We start from the raw sequence: 15,210 nt of genomic DNA, 5'->3' as shown, positions 1-15,210 counted from the left end.
TTGCCGTTTTTTTTTCCTGAAATTTTGATTTTTCAAAATTTTTTCAAAATCAACTTATATTTATTAAGAAGACAACGAAGAAACAATTAAATGACGATATTTATTAAAATAAGAAATAATTGTCCAAAGTTCATTTTCCTCATTTGCCTCTTTTTGCCCGGAATTTTGGATTTTCAAAATTTTTTTTCAAACATAATGTTACATTTGTTTAAAACACAGGAAAAACAATTAAATGTCGAGATTTACCAAAATAATTGCCTGGGAATAAAAATTTTTTTCCCTTTTCCTCTGCCCTTTATTGCCCGGGATTTTGTATTTTGAAAATTATTTTAAAATTAATTTTATATTTTATAGAGAGATGCGAAAAAACAATTAAATGACAAGATTAAGTAATATATTTGCCCGTAAATAAGTTACCTGGTGTTCCCTTCCTCTCTTGCCCCTTTTTGCCCGGAATTTTGAATTTTCAAATATTTTTTAAACATTAATTAAGAAATATGAAAAAAAAAGATACGAAACGTTAATTAAATGACAAGATTTATTGAAATAATTACCGTCGGAAATAAGTTACCCTGATTTTTGGGGTTGAAAATTTTTTTTTATCCCACATGCACAAAAACGGCGCTTTCTGATAGCAGCCGACAGGGAGGAAAGTCATTCATTTCTTCGACCGTATGAAATTGGCGGCCGTGTTCTCCCAAGGGCAAGAAAATTAGCTGTTCACATGCATTTTTCTTGCCCAAGGGAGAAATCGGCCGCCATTTTCATACAAATCGAACAAGTGAATGACTTTTACTCCCTGTCGTCTGCTATCTGAAATCGCCGCTTTTGTGCATTAGGAATAAAAAATATCGTAAGTAACACGAGAATAAAGGCAGCCAATTTCTTTACGATGATTTTTGTGACACTCGTTCCGGTCTCGGGGCGCCTACGGCGCCCTCGACCTCCACTCGTGTCACAAAAATCACCGTAAAGAAATGGCTGCGTTTCTCCTCTTGTTGCTTAATATACTATATTATCCCGGAAATTTAGATAATTTAAAAAAAATTTTTTAAAGTGATATTAAAGGAATAAAAAAAAATAAAGAATAGAGAATAGAGAAATTTTTTGGAAAGAAATGTTATTAAAATGACAGGTTTTCTATTTTGCCCGAAATTTTGAATCCCAAATTTTTAATTTTGCTTTTATCGTAAAAAAAAAATTTTTCGAATTAAGTTTATATTATTTACATTTATATTAACTACAAAACTAAAAAAATCCTAAATATGAAATTTATTAAACAAAAGCAGTTATCATTATAAACTATCTAGATTTAATTTTTATTTGCCCGGAATTATTGAATCCGAATTTTGTTACGTTCATAAAAGTATTTTTGTACTCAATCAATTTTATTACATTTGTGTAATTAGCACACTAAAAAAAAGTAACTCGACTATCAAGTTTCATTAAGATTCTATACCTTTTTACGCTTATTAAAAATTTAGATTTTGCCCGGAAATTTTAATCTACAATTTTTATTTGACAAAGGCGATTTTTAAAAAGACAAAAATGATTAAATTCGTTTGAAAATCGCTACTCGGGGGTTTTTTGGGTCGCTGATTACGAATTCGAGGTTGGTTTTTAAAAATTCAAAATGGCGGATCCAATATGGCGGGTGCTTTTTTAAAAAATCTATTTATTTCGCTCGAAAATCGTCACTCGGGGGTTTTTTGGGTCGCTGATTACGAATTTGAGGTTAGTTTTCAAAAATTCAAAATGGCGGATCCAATATGGCGGCAATATTTTTTTTTAAATGACTGAATTCAGTTGAAACTTGTCACTCGGGGGTTTTTAGGGTCGCTGATCACGAATTTCAAGTCAAATTTTCAAAATTCAAAATGGCGGATCCAATATGGCGGGTGCTTTTTGGGTCGCTGATTACGAATTTGAGGTTAGTTTTCAAAAATTCAAAATGGCGGATCCAATATGGCGTCAATATTTTTTTAAAATTGACTGAATTCAGTTGAAACTTGTCACTCGGGGGTTTTTAGGGTCGCTGATCACGAATTTCAAGTCAAATTTTCAAAATTCAAAATGGCGAATCCAATATGGCGGGTGCTTTTTTTAAAATCTATTTATTTCGCTCGAAACTCGTCACTTGGGGGTTTTTTGGGTCGCTGATTACGAATTTGAGGTTAGTTTTCAAAAATTCAAAATGGCGGATCCAATATGGCGTAAATATTTTTTTAAAATTGACTGAATTCAGTTGAAACTTGTCACTCGGGGGTTTTTTGGGTCGCTGATTACGAATTCGAGGTTGGTTTTTAAAAATTCAAAATGGCGGATCCAATATGGCGTAAATATTTTTTTAAAATTGACTGAATTCAGTTGAAACTTGTCACTCGGGGGTTTTTTGGGTCGCTGATTACGAATTCGAGGTTGGTTTTTAAAAATTCAAAATGGCGGATCCAATATGGCGGTTAACTTTAAAAAATGTAATGAAAATCAATTGAAATTCGTTATTTAAGTATTTTTAAGGTTGTTGTTTAATATTAATTATCAATATAATTATAATTTTGTAAATATTAGTTTTAAAATTATTAAAATTGAATAATAAAAGAATTTATTTATTTTTCTGTGTTACAGAATGTACATTCGGAAAACAAATTCGTGAATTGGGTTCAACGTGGCATCCCGATTTGGGACCTCCTTTTGGCGTGATGTTCTGCATAAAATGCGAGTGTGTACCAGTAAGTGATTTCTTTCTATGATTACAATGAGATAATAAAATTAATAATAACCTTGTAATTTAAAAGTAACACTTTTGTAATTAATAATTTATAAATAATTAATAATAAATAAATAATTAATAATAAATAAATAATTGATAATAAATATATAATTAATAATAAATAAACAATTGATAATAAATAAGTAATTCTTAAATAATTAATAATAAATAAGTAATTAATAAATAATTGGTAATCGATAAATAATTTATAATTATTAATTAATTTACACTTAATAGTTAATTATAAATTATTTATTAATTATTAAATAATGGATAATAAATAAATAATTTATAATTATTAATTAATTTACCGCTATTAGTTAATTAAAAATAATTAAGTGATTAAAAGTTATTAAGTAATTAAAAATTATCAAGTAATTAATAATTATTAGGCAATCAATAATTATCAATAAGAAGTAAACAATTATAAAAAGATCGAACCGAAGCAAATGATAAATTAATAAATAATTAAAGTAAATGATAAATAAATTATTAAAATAAATAATAAATAGTTTATAGGAAATAATATTTGTTTCAGAAAATTTAATTATCAAAATTTATAAATTTCCAAACAATACAATAATAATTTAGAAAAAAATTCAATTTTTTTTATACCTAATTACAATTTTAAATTCATTTGATTTAATTAATTTAATAAAATATTAGTATAAAAAATGACTAAAATGGAAAAGAAATTTTTTCAAATTAAAGAAAAGAAGAAGATAATAATATATTTTCACGCCTCACTTGCGATGAGAGATTATACTCGTCTATATATTCTACATAAATCAATTTATAAAATAAAAATAAAAGGGTCTATGTTTTTATTGCCTGTAGATTGAAAAAAAAATGTTTTGATAAATTGATTTAATGAAATCATTAAAATAAATTAATTTAGATCAATGGTGAAGTGATAATTTCAAAACTTCGCACGAAGACCGAATTCCACTCTGATCGCGTAATAATTATCATTTGCATTCAAAGAGTGATACTACTCTTGTGTGTACGTATCAAGAATTCCTCCGTGTTTACACCGACAATGGTCATTAAAAATCTTGACTGGTTTTTATTATTATTATTACTATTAATCTCGCAATTTTTTTTTTTTTTTTTTGAAAAAATTTTTAATTTTCTTTGCTTCTATAGTTAAATGCGTCAAAAATCAAAAAAGAAGAACATTTTGTACCTGATTTGAATTTTTTGCAATTTAATTAATGTAAAAATTATTTTTTTTTAATTTAATATTTAATAATTAAATTATTAATATTAATCTCTCTTATTTTTTTATTTTTAATTTTAATTTAATTTTTTTATTTTTATTATCTTATTAATAATTTGTTTTATTATAATTATTTTTTATTTTCATTTTTACTAATAATATTTTTTAAAAAATTTTTATTATTATTATTTTATTTAAATTTTTACTATTATTTTATTTTTACTATTAATTATCCTTCTTATTAAGTTTAATTAAACAATTACCATTATTAACCTTCTAGTTTTATTATTAACATTGTTTACTATTTACTTACTGTTTTTAATGTCTTTTTTAATTTTTTTTTTAATATTTCTTTTTAAATAAGTTTTTAATATTTTTAGTATCATATTTTTTATTATTTATTACCAGTATTATTTCTTATTTTTTATTGATATTAGGATTTATTAATAAAACTAATATATTATTATAATTTATTATTATTATTAGTAGTATTATTATTATTATTATTACCTATTTATTATTAATTTTTATTTTTATTAAAAAAAATTTTATTAAATTAAATATAAATTAAAATTAAATAATAATAAAATAATGAAAAAATATAAAAAATAGATAAATAACAATAAAAAAAATTTTTTTAATTTAAATATGAAAATTAAAAGAAATATCTAATAAAATTCGAAATTTTTTTCTTTCTAGTTCAACTATATTTCGTTTTAATTTAAAAAAAAACAACGCGCAAAATAAGTGAGCGATAAATTTCTTTTACCTGACAAAATTTAGAAAATATAAAATAATATGAATAATGTGAATGATATTTTTTATTCATAAATTTTTAATTAAATGTCATTAATTGCTTTTTTTTATCAAAAAATTCATTTTAATGCGCATTATTTTTAGTGTTTTTTTAATTATTATTTAATTTAGTGTCAATTTTTTTATTTGTCTTTTTTTTAACATTCAATTTGGTGTCAAAAAGTACAAAAAAAAATAAATAATAAATTTTCCGTGTATTTTTTTTAAAAGTTTTTTCGGGGTTTTTTTTGTGTCAATTAAGTGTTAAAAGCAAAAAAAAGAATATTTTTCTTTTAAAAAACATAGTTATTACAAAATTAATTCACTAATTAATTTTTTTTTTATTTTTCTAAAATTATTTATTTAGATAAAAAAATTTAAAAAATTTTTATTTAATTTTAAACTGATATATTTAAAAATTAATTAAATTTTATTTATTAGAATTATTTTTTGTAAAAAATAAAAAAAGAGAAACAAGTTTTCTAAAAAGAATAAAAGTGGGGGGGGGGGATTTTTTTATTGCTGTTAATTTTTTTAGTATCAATTTTGTGTCAAAAAGTACAAAAAAATACAAATAAATAAAAAATTTTCCGTGTATTTTTTTGAAAGAAGTTTTTTTTGGGGTTTTTTTGATGTCAATTTAGTGTCAAAAGCAAAAAAAAAAAATATTTTTTTTATAAAAAACATTTGTAAAATAAAATTAATTTACTAATTAATTTACTTTCTTCCTTTTAGTGTCAAAACAATTAAGAAATATTTATTATTATTTAATTTTTTTAAAATTATTTATTTAAATAAAAAGTTTTCATTCATTAGTAAAATTATTTTTACGAAAAAGATACAAAAAAAATCAGTTTTCTAAACAAAAAAAGTAGGGGGAGAAATTTTTTTAGTATCAATTTAGTGTCAAAATGTACAAAAAAAATAAAAATAAATAAAAAATTTTCCGCGTATTTTTTTTAAAAAAGTTTTTTGGTTTTTTTGGTGTTAATTTAGTGTCAAAAGCGAGAAAAAAAATATTTTTTTTAAAAACATAAATAATAGGATAAAGTTAATTAATTAACTTAGGTACTTTTTGTTCTTTTTAGTGTCAAAATAATTAAGAAATATTTATTATTTTTTTTTTAATTATATATTTAATTGAAAAATTAAAAAAAATTATTTTTCTTTTTAACTCATAATTTTAAAAATTAAATTAATTTCTATTTAGTAGAATTATTTTTACAAAAAAGAAACAAGTTTCCTAAAAAGAAAAAAAAGGGGGGAGGGAGAAATTTTTTTATTTCAACTTGAATTATTTTCAATCCGATATAAAACAATTGCCTCTGTGTTTTAGTGGTGTGTATCTATGTTTGGAAATCGGGATTATCAGGAGACGGTCACGAGGTTTTTTTTCTTCTCTTCTCTTGTTTTTTTTTTTTTTTTTTTTTTTTTTTGCCGAGTCAATTCAAGTTTTACTAGAGAGACAGAGAGATTACACTCTGAGTTCTCTCCCCTTTAGGAACGAATAAGAGAACTTGCCCGTCTCGCGATCTCTGTTCGTATGAAACTCTCGCACTGTTGGCTTTAGAATCGTTTGTCGTTGATCGTTTGGAATGGCGACGCCCGCCTTATTTTTAGGCTTCGAAGGAACGACATTCGCGCTTTAGTGTGCATAAGAAGCTATTGATAGGTCGTCCTCTTCTCACGGGGGGATAAAAGAGAGAAACAAAAAATAAAAAGAAATGCGAAGAACAAAAAAAATTTTTAAGACACACAAGGAAGAACAAGAAAACAAACGCCAAAGAGGATTTTTATTTTTTCTTTTTTTTTTAGAAGAAGCGCAACGAAGATACTTTGTTGTAAATGTTAACTGGTCTCTCTCTCTCTCTCCCTCCCTCTCTTTTTTCTCTCTTTCTCACTCTCTCTCTCATATTCTCTCTTATTTTCTCTCTCTTTCTTACTTTCCCTTTTAAAGAAAGACGAAAAGAAAGAAAGAGAGAAATCGCTAAAATGTACAAAACGACCGAACGACAAAATTATCTCATACACCACACTCGATAAGATTACAAATGACAAATTATGTGTTTTCCTTTCATTAATTAATTATTTACCAGAGACGATTCAATATAAACAAAAAAACATTCTACTTATTTAATGAACTAGTTTTTTTTAACAAGACAATTAATTTTTATTTATTTCTAATTTTAAAATTGAAAATATCTTTCAAACTTTTATTTATTTTACCCAATATTTCGAATTTAGTAAATTTAATATCAAATTCGTTATCCGAGACCTCAAAAACCCCCGAGTGACAAGTTTCAACTAAATTAAGTAAATTTTTTTTAAAAATTATTGCCGCCATTTTGATTTTTTAAAAACTAACCTCAAATTCGTAATCAGCGACCCCAAAAACCCCCGAGTGACGATTTTCGAGCGAAATAAATAGATTTTTTAAAAAAAGCACCCGCCATATTGGATTCGCCATTTTGAATTTTTAAAAACCAACCTCGAATTCGTAATCAGCGACCCAAAAAATCCCCGAGTGACAAGTTTCAACTGAATTCAGTCAATTTTAAAAAAATATTGACGCCATATTGGATCCGCCATTTTGAATTTTTAAAATCTGACCACAAATTCGTAATCAGCGACCCAAAAAACCCGCGAGTGACAAGTTTCAACTGAATTCAGTCAATTTTAAAAAAATATTGCCGCCATATTGGATCCGCCATTTTGAATTTTAAAAATCTGACCACAAATTCGTTATCAGCGACCCAAAAAACCCCCGAGTGACAAGTTTTAACTGATTTCAGTCATTTTAAAAATTGTTGACACCATATTGGATCCGCCATTTTGAATTTATGAAAACTAACCTCAAATTCGTAATCAGCGACCCCAAAAACCCCCGAGTGACAATTTTCGAGTGAAATAAATAGATTTTTGAAAAAAGCACCCGCCATATTGGATCCGCCATTTTGAATTTTCAAAAACCAACCTCGAATTCGTAATCAGCGACCCAAAAAACCCCTGAGTGACGATTTTCAAACGAATTTAATTATTTTTTGGCCTTTTTTAAAAATCGCCTTTGTTAAATAAAAATTTTGGATTAAAGTTTCCGGGCATAATATAAAATTGACGGTTTTGTTCCAAAAATTCCGGGCAAATTTTTAACAGCTGTAAAAACTTACAGGTTTTTAATGAAACTTGATAGTCGAGTTTTTTTTTGGTGTGATAGTTACGAATGTAATAATATTGATTAAGTACAAAAATACTTTTTATGAATGAAGAAAAATTCGTATTAAAAAATTCCGGGCAAAATAAAAAAAACATCTTGTTTGTTTACAATACTAAACTGTTGTCCAAAGGTTTAGAGTCTCTTATTAAAAATGTAACATAATGATTTTAATTTTTAAATTCTTGTTTTATTTTGTATAGAACAAAAATTCAAAATTTTTTATTCAAAATTTCCGGGCAAAATGTATAGGAAATTTTTGCTTTTGTTTAATAAATTTGGTATTTATGGTAATAACTGTTAGAATCTAAATTCAGTTCAAAAATATTTTTATGAATGAAGCAAAATTCAAAAATCGGAATTTAATAATTTCGGGGCAAAATGTAAAAGCCTTTTTGGACTGGAATGAAAAGTGGTATCTGGGTAGTTTTTTAAAAGTTTTTTATTACAAACGTATCAGTATAAATATTTCTTCAAAAAAACTTCTATAAAGAAATGAAAATTCAAAAATTAGGTTTCAAAAATTCCGGGCAAAATGTAAACACTTTTTGTACTCTAATGATACTTGAAATCTAAATATTTTATTTAGTGTTTTTCATTAGAAATGTAGCAGTTTTAATGTTCTGTCAAAAGAACTTTATTAAGAAAGAAAAATTCAAAAATTGGGTTTTAAAAATTCCGGGCAAAATGTAAAAACCTTTTTCTATTATAATGAAAACTGAAAATTTGTTTCTTTTTAATATTTACTTCCAAGTCTTACAACGTAAGTTCTCTTTTTAAAGAGACAATCATTTATAATCAAGAAAAATTGAAAATTAAAATCCAAAAAACCGGTCAAAATCTAAAAACTATCATTTTAATAAAATTTCTTTCTTAGAATTTCTTTATACTCTATTTCTTATCCTATACTTCAAGATTTTTAACGTCACTTAAAAAAAATTCTAAACAGAATCCAAATTTCCGGGCAAAACCAAAATTTTCTATTCCAAAAATCCGGGCAATTTATTTTCAGGTAAATATTTTAATAAATCTCGTCATTTAATTGTTTTTTCGTAACTTTTTAACAAATATAAAATTAATTTAAATACAAAATTCCGGGCAAAAGGGGGCAAGTGGGGGAAGAGAACTTTGGGCAGTTATTTTAATAAAGCTCGACAATAAATTTGTTTTTCAAGTCTGCAATAACCAAATGTTAAATTTTGTAAAAAATTTAAAAAATTTGAAATTCCGGGCAAAAAGGGGCAGGGAGAAAGAGACCATCGGACACTTATTTCCGGGCAGTTATTTTATTAAATATCGACATTTCATTGTTGTCTTCTTAAAAAATACAAAATTAATTTTGAAAAAAATTTTGATAATTCAAAATTCCGGGCAAAAAAGACAGGAGGAAAGAAACCTCCGGTCAACTTATTTCCAGGCAATTATTTTAATAAATCTTGACATTCAATTATTTTTTTGTGTTTACAATAAAAATATAAAATTATATTTTGTAAAAATTTAAAAAATTTGAAATTCCGGGCAAAAAGGGGCAAAGGAGAAAGAGACCTTCGGACACTTATTTCCGGGCAATTATTTGATTAAATATCGACATTTCATTGTTCTCTTCTTAAAAAATACAAAATTAATTTTGAAAAAATTTTCAAAATTCAAAATTCCGGGCAAAGAAGGAAGGGATGAATTCGGGCATTTACTTCCGGTTAATTATTTTCATTAATCTCGATATTCAATTTTTCTTCCATACCTTTCTAACATATTTGTTATTAAATATGTTAAAATTAATTTTGAAAAACTTTAAATTTTCCGAAATTCCGGGCAAAAAGGGGCAGGGGTGAAGAGACCTTCGGGCAATTATTTTAAGAAATTAAATTGTTTTTTCGTATCTCTTTATCAAATATAAAATTAATTTTGAAAATTTTTTGCAAATTCAAAATTCCGGGCAAAAATGGGCATGAGGGTAGGGATGGAAACTGTCACAGCAAATGGTGAAAGGAGTGTATACAAATATGTATTTTGAAGGGGGTAATGTGGAGTAACAAAAAATAGGGAGGGGTGAGAAGGAAAAATTATAAAAAAGAAGAAAAAAAGCAAGGATGGGAAGGTAAAAACAAAAAAGGGAAATAAAAAAAAACTTCCGCATAGCCCATCACTGGAGGGGGAAACGAAGAAAAAATTTTAATTAACAAATTAAAGAAACAGTGAGTAAATGTGAGAAAGTGAAAAAAAATTATTCTCAATTTAATTTTATTTACTTTTTTTTATTACGGCCATTATAATAAAGGAGTCAATGAGTTTTTTTTTAAAGTATATCTCGTCATCCTCCATTAATAGAGTTTACGAAGTTGTCCCGTTCTAAATAATATTCGTAAAATGATTTTAATATAAAATGTGTGCACATAAATTTGTATATGTAGTTGGACTATAAATGTGAGAGCCGGACTATAAATGATTGTGTCATCAGAATACGATTAGTCTTGATTAAGTCTGCGATGATGATGATGCAATCAATCAACATTTCATCAATTACATAAAATTTACGACTAAAAAAAAAAGATTTACATTTATATCACATATGAATTAATTAATAAATTATATTGTAAATACTTTATGAGTAAGTGTATTTTTTTTTGTTATTTGTAAATTACTTTTTGATTGCAAACGTTTTTTTTTGGGGGGGGGGGATTTATTGTTTACTGGCCTTAAATATTGACCAACATAACCTCAAAAATAGGTAGTGTACGAAAGGTACGAAATTTGACACTGATTTTTTTAAAATTGTAGTAATTTTCGGTGTTTATTGTTCATTGGCCTTAAATTGACAAACATAACCTTAAAAACTATTATTATAAAAGAAGCAAAATTGGACACAAAATTATTCGAAATATTGTAGTAATTTTCGAAATTTATTGACTATTGGCCTTAAATTGACCAACTTAACCTCAAAAACAACTGTAAAAAAATTAGTACAAAAATTGATACTGTATTTTTTAAATTTGTACTGATGTTCGGTTTTTATTGTCCATTGGCCTTAAATTGACAAACATAACCTCAAAACACTATTGTACGAAATGTACGAAAGTCGATACAAGATTATTTAAAATTGTAGCAATTTTAGAAATTTATTGTCCATCGGCCTTTAATTGACAAACATAATGGATTTTATTGTTCATTGGCCTTAATTTGAACGACCTAACCTCCAAAAAGGAATGTACGAAAGGTACGAAATTCGACACAAGATTATTTATTTATTATTAAATTGTAATAATTTTAGAATTTTATTGTCCACTGACCTTAAATTGACAAACATAATGAATTTTCTTGTCCATTGGCCTTAATTTGAACGACATAACCTCCAAAAAGGAATGTACGAATGATACGAAATTCGGCACAAGATTATTTAAAATTGTAGTAATTTTCGGAATTTATTGTCCATTGGCCTTAAATTTACCAACATAACCTCAAAAACTACTGTAAAAAAAGGTACAAAAATTCGACACTAACACTTATGTATTTATTTAAATTTTATTAAATTGTTTTTCTAATTTTTCTTCTTCTTCTACTTTTTACAGATACAAAAGAAGAAGAGAATAATTGCTCGTGTACAATGCAGAAATATTAAAAACGAGTGTCCCAAATTGACGTGCGATGAACCAGTATTACTTCCGGGACGATGTTGTAAATCCTGTCCGAATGACTACAGTAAGTAGAATACAAAAAAGAATTTTTTTTCTTCTTACCTTCTTTTGGAAAAATTGAAAATTTCTTTTCTAATGCCCAACCCTGTGTTCCCCCACTTAATATTTATGATACTTTGGGATATTTTCGATTAATTTAGAATATTTCCGAAATTTGCGTAAAATATTAAGAAGATAGTCAATATGGTGAAAACGCAGACTACCCAACCCTGCTTTTCTGCCTTAGTAGCTTTCGAAATGCGCCAATTATAAAATTCTTATTTTTTCTATGACTACCCAACCCTGCTAGGTGAAATTTTGGATTTAATTTTCAACTATCCAATAAATTATGGAACATATCGAAATTTTATATTGCAGGGTTGGGTAGTAGTAAAAATAAGCGAAATTTTACAATTTTCTATAAACTACCCAACCCTGATAGGTGAAATTTTCTGTTTTATTTTCAACTGCCCAATAATTTATGGAACTTATCGAAATTTTATCTATCAGGGTTGGATAGTTGATAAAGAATAAGCGAAATTTCTACTTTTCCATCAACTACCCAACCCTGCTAGGTGAAATTGTCAGTTTTATTCTGAACTTCTCAATAATTTATGGCAATTATTGAAATTTTATAAAGCAGGGTTGGATAGTTGATAAACAATAGGTGAAATTTCTATTTTTCCATCAACTTCCCAACCCTGCTTGATGTAATATTCCCTTTTTTTGGTCAACTACTAAAAAATTTACTACAGAATTAGGATTTCTTCTAGCAAGGTTGTGGATAGTCGCAAAAAAAATTGAAAATTCGATTAACGGTGCATTTTGATAGTTGCGATTTCAGTCAGCATAGGTGGGTAGTTAACAAAATGTGCCACTCTGGTCAAATTCTCAAATTTCTATTGTAAAAAAAGTCTAAAATCATAATTGTCAAACTTTGTCAACTAACCAACCTTGCATGATGAAGTTTTGTTATTTTTTCACTGATTATCAAAACTGACAAAACAAAATTTTGGAAATTTTATCAGTCAGGGTTGGGTAGTTGAAAACATGTGAGGTAATTGAAAAAAGTCGCATTTAGGAAGTTACACACTATGATTTATATTTTTTATGGTACTTCTACAATTTTTCTTTTCATCATCAGACACGAACAAAAATTGCACTTGCAAAATTTGCAATATGACGGATGGTTTTTACAAAAATCTATTAAATTTGCTTGAAAATTCGTCACTCGGGAGTTTTTAGTGTGTTGCTAATTACGAATTTGAGGCCAGATATCAAAAATCGAAAATGGCGGATGCAATATGGCGGCAACAATTTTTTAAAATGACTGAATTCAGTTGAAACTTGTTACTCGGGGGTTTTTTGGGTCGCTGATTACGAATTCGAGGTTAGTTTTTAAAAATTCAAAATGGCGGATCCAATATGGCGGGTGCTTTTTTAAAAAATCTATTTATTTCGCTCGAAAATCGTCACTCGGGGGTTTTTGGGGTTCCTGATTACGAATTTAAAGTCAGATTTTCAAAATTCAAAATGGCGGATCCAATATGGCGGATACTTTTTTTAAGAATTTGTTTATTTCGCTTGAAAATCGTCACTTGGGGGTTTTTGAGGTCGCCGATTACGAATTTGTGGCCAGATTTTCAAAATTCAAAATGTCGGCTCAAATATGGTGGCAATTATTTTTTAAAATTGACGGAATTCAATTGAAACTTGTCACTCGGGGGTTTTTTGGGTTGCTGATTACGAATTTGATGTTAGTTTCTAAAAATTCAAAATGGAGGATCCAATATGGCGGGTGCTTTTTTAAAAAATCTATTTATTTCGCTCGAAAATCGTCACTTGGGGGTTTTTGGGGTCGCTGATTACGAATTTGATATCAGATTTTTAAAATTCACAAAAACATATCTAAATATTGTATCAAAAAATGGTTTTACTCTTTATTTTAATTTGTTTTTTTTTAAATTATCTATTAAAATAATAAATATTGTAGAAGCGCTATTAAGGTCAAATCCAGCGAATGTAGACCACAGTATAATTTGAATAAAAGAATCATAATAAAATGTTAAATCATAAATAAATTTTTATTATTATTATCATGTTTATTATATCGTTGGCACTGTACTGACTTTACGTTTTGCATATCCGGTCATAATCTATACGAAAATAAATTCTCATTTACCCACATTGCGTATGAGCACATTTATCAAAAGAGAAGAAAAATTCAATTTTTCCAAAAGTGACACTCTCTAAATTTGAATTAGTAAAAATATTTATTAATTTGCATTAGTGACTGACTTTTTGCTTTTTAATTAGTACAGTTTACTAAAAATAAATAGTAATTTCTACTAATTTATCAATAAAATTCACTAATTCAAAAGCAAAGTCAGTCACTAATTCAAACTAATAAATATTTTTTCTAATTTACGTTTTGCTATTGAATTAGTAAATTTTACTAATAAATACTAATTTCTACTAACTTACTAGTAAACTTAACTAATTTATTAGCAAAATGTCAGTCTCTAATCTAAATTAGTGAATATTTTAACTAATGCAAATTTCGAGAGTGGCATCGATGAAGTTATTAGAGAAAAAGAGGACAATTAATTAAAGTAATTAATATAATTAATATAATATATGATATGTAATGTTAAGAGTATATATGTAATTATTTCCTATATGTTAAGAAGCAAGAGAAAAATCGCCTCTATATAAATCGATTTGGATCTAAAAAGGTAAAGAGAAAACAGTCTCTCGCGTAAAGGAGACAAATGTGGATATATATGGGAAGAGAAGAGATGTTGACGTGAGAAGGTAGAAAGAGAGAGAGAGAGAAGAAGAAGAGTTGAGAGGGGAGGGAAAGGATTGCTGTTAAGTGCGCGATGTTATAAAAGACAGAGAGTGAGAGAGAGAGAGAGAGAGAGGGCGGGCGCCAGCAGGCTTTAGCGCCATGGCGCCGACTATATTACCGCACGGCGTCACTTCGATTAGGCTTTGCAATCTAAATGTAAATATTAACATACGTAATGATCCAAGCGCAATATGAGGGAATAAGAATAGAATAGACCAATGGTGTAAATGATAATCAATGGCCTTCGAGAGAGATGCAGGACGATTTTTATTGCTATTAATGCAATTGACCTGCGCTCACAACTTTTATATATATGTATAAAACGATAAAGTCACCAAAGAGTGTGACAACACTCTATATTTGTCCTTCTCTATCACTCTATCTATTTTCTTCACTGTCACTCTTATCTTTTTTTCTTCTCTATCATTCTATCTTTGTCCTTCTCTGTCACTATTTTTGATCCTCTCTACCACTATTTTTGTTCTTCTCTATCACTATTTTTGTTCTTTTCTATCACTATTTTTGTTCTTTTCTATCACTATTTTTGTCCCTTTCTAGCACTATTTTTGTTCTTTTCTATCACTATTTTTGTCCCTTTCTATCACTATTTTTGTTCTTTTCTATCACTATCTTTATTCTTCTCTATATTACTATCTTTGTCCATTTCAATCACTATCTTTATCCTTCTCTATC

The 15,210-nt window shown here is 26.9% G+C and overlaps 2 protein-coding genes across 11 annotated transcripts in view; one reads left to right on the top strand and one right to left on the bottom strand.

The window, feature by feature from the left end:
- The window catches only part of LOC122512671 (venom metalloproteinase 3-like), a 36,041-nt gene extending 24,607 nt beyond the window's left edge, over positions 1-11,434 (bottom strand). For both annotated transcript variants that reach the window (XR_006302655.1, XM_043628650.1), the window contains exon 1: positions 11,283-11,434. Coding sequence is in view for 1 of the 2 variants with exons in the window: in XM_043628650.1 (XP_043484585.1) it covers positions 11,283-11,339 (57 nt within the window). In the remaining variant the exon portion in view is untranslated. The remainder of the gene's footprint in view (positions 1-11,282) is intronic.
- LOC122512669 (dorsal-ventral patterning protein Sog) overlaps positions 1-15,210 on the top strand; it is a 223,569-nt gene that overhangs the window by 194,941 nt on the left and 13,418 nt on the right. For all 9 annotated transcript variants that reach the window (XM_043628645.1, XM_043628646.1, XM_043628644.1 and 6 more), the window contains 2 exons: positions 2,626-2,729; positions 11,562-11,691. In XM_043628645.1, the coding sequence (XP_043484580.1) occupies positions 2,626-2,729; positions 11,562-11,691 (234 nt within the window). The remainder of the gene's footprint in view (positions 1-2,625; positions 2,730-11,561; positions 11,692-15,210) is intronic.

This window comes from Leptopilina heterotoma, unplaced genomic scaffold, assembly GCF_015476425.1.
Source record: "Leptopilina heterotoma isolate Lh14 unplaced genomic scaffold, ASM1547642v1 Lhet_123, whole genome shotgun sequence".
NCBI lineage: Eukaryota > Metazoa > Arthropoda > Insecta > Hymenoptera > Figitidae > Leptopilina > Leptopilina heterotoma.
The sequence above is the reverse complement of the archived record's forward strand: the minus strand, read 5'-3'. Positions and strand labels throughout refer to the sequence as shown.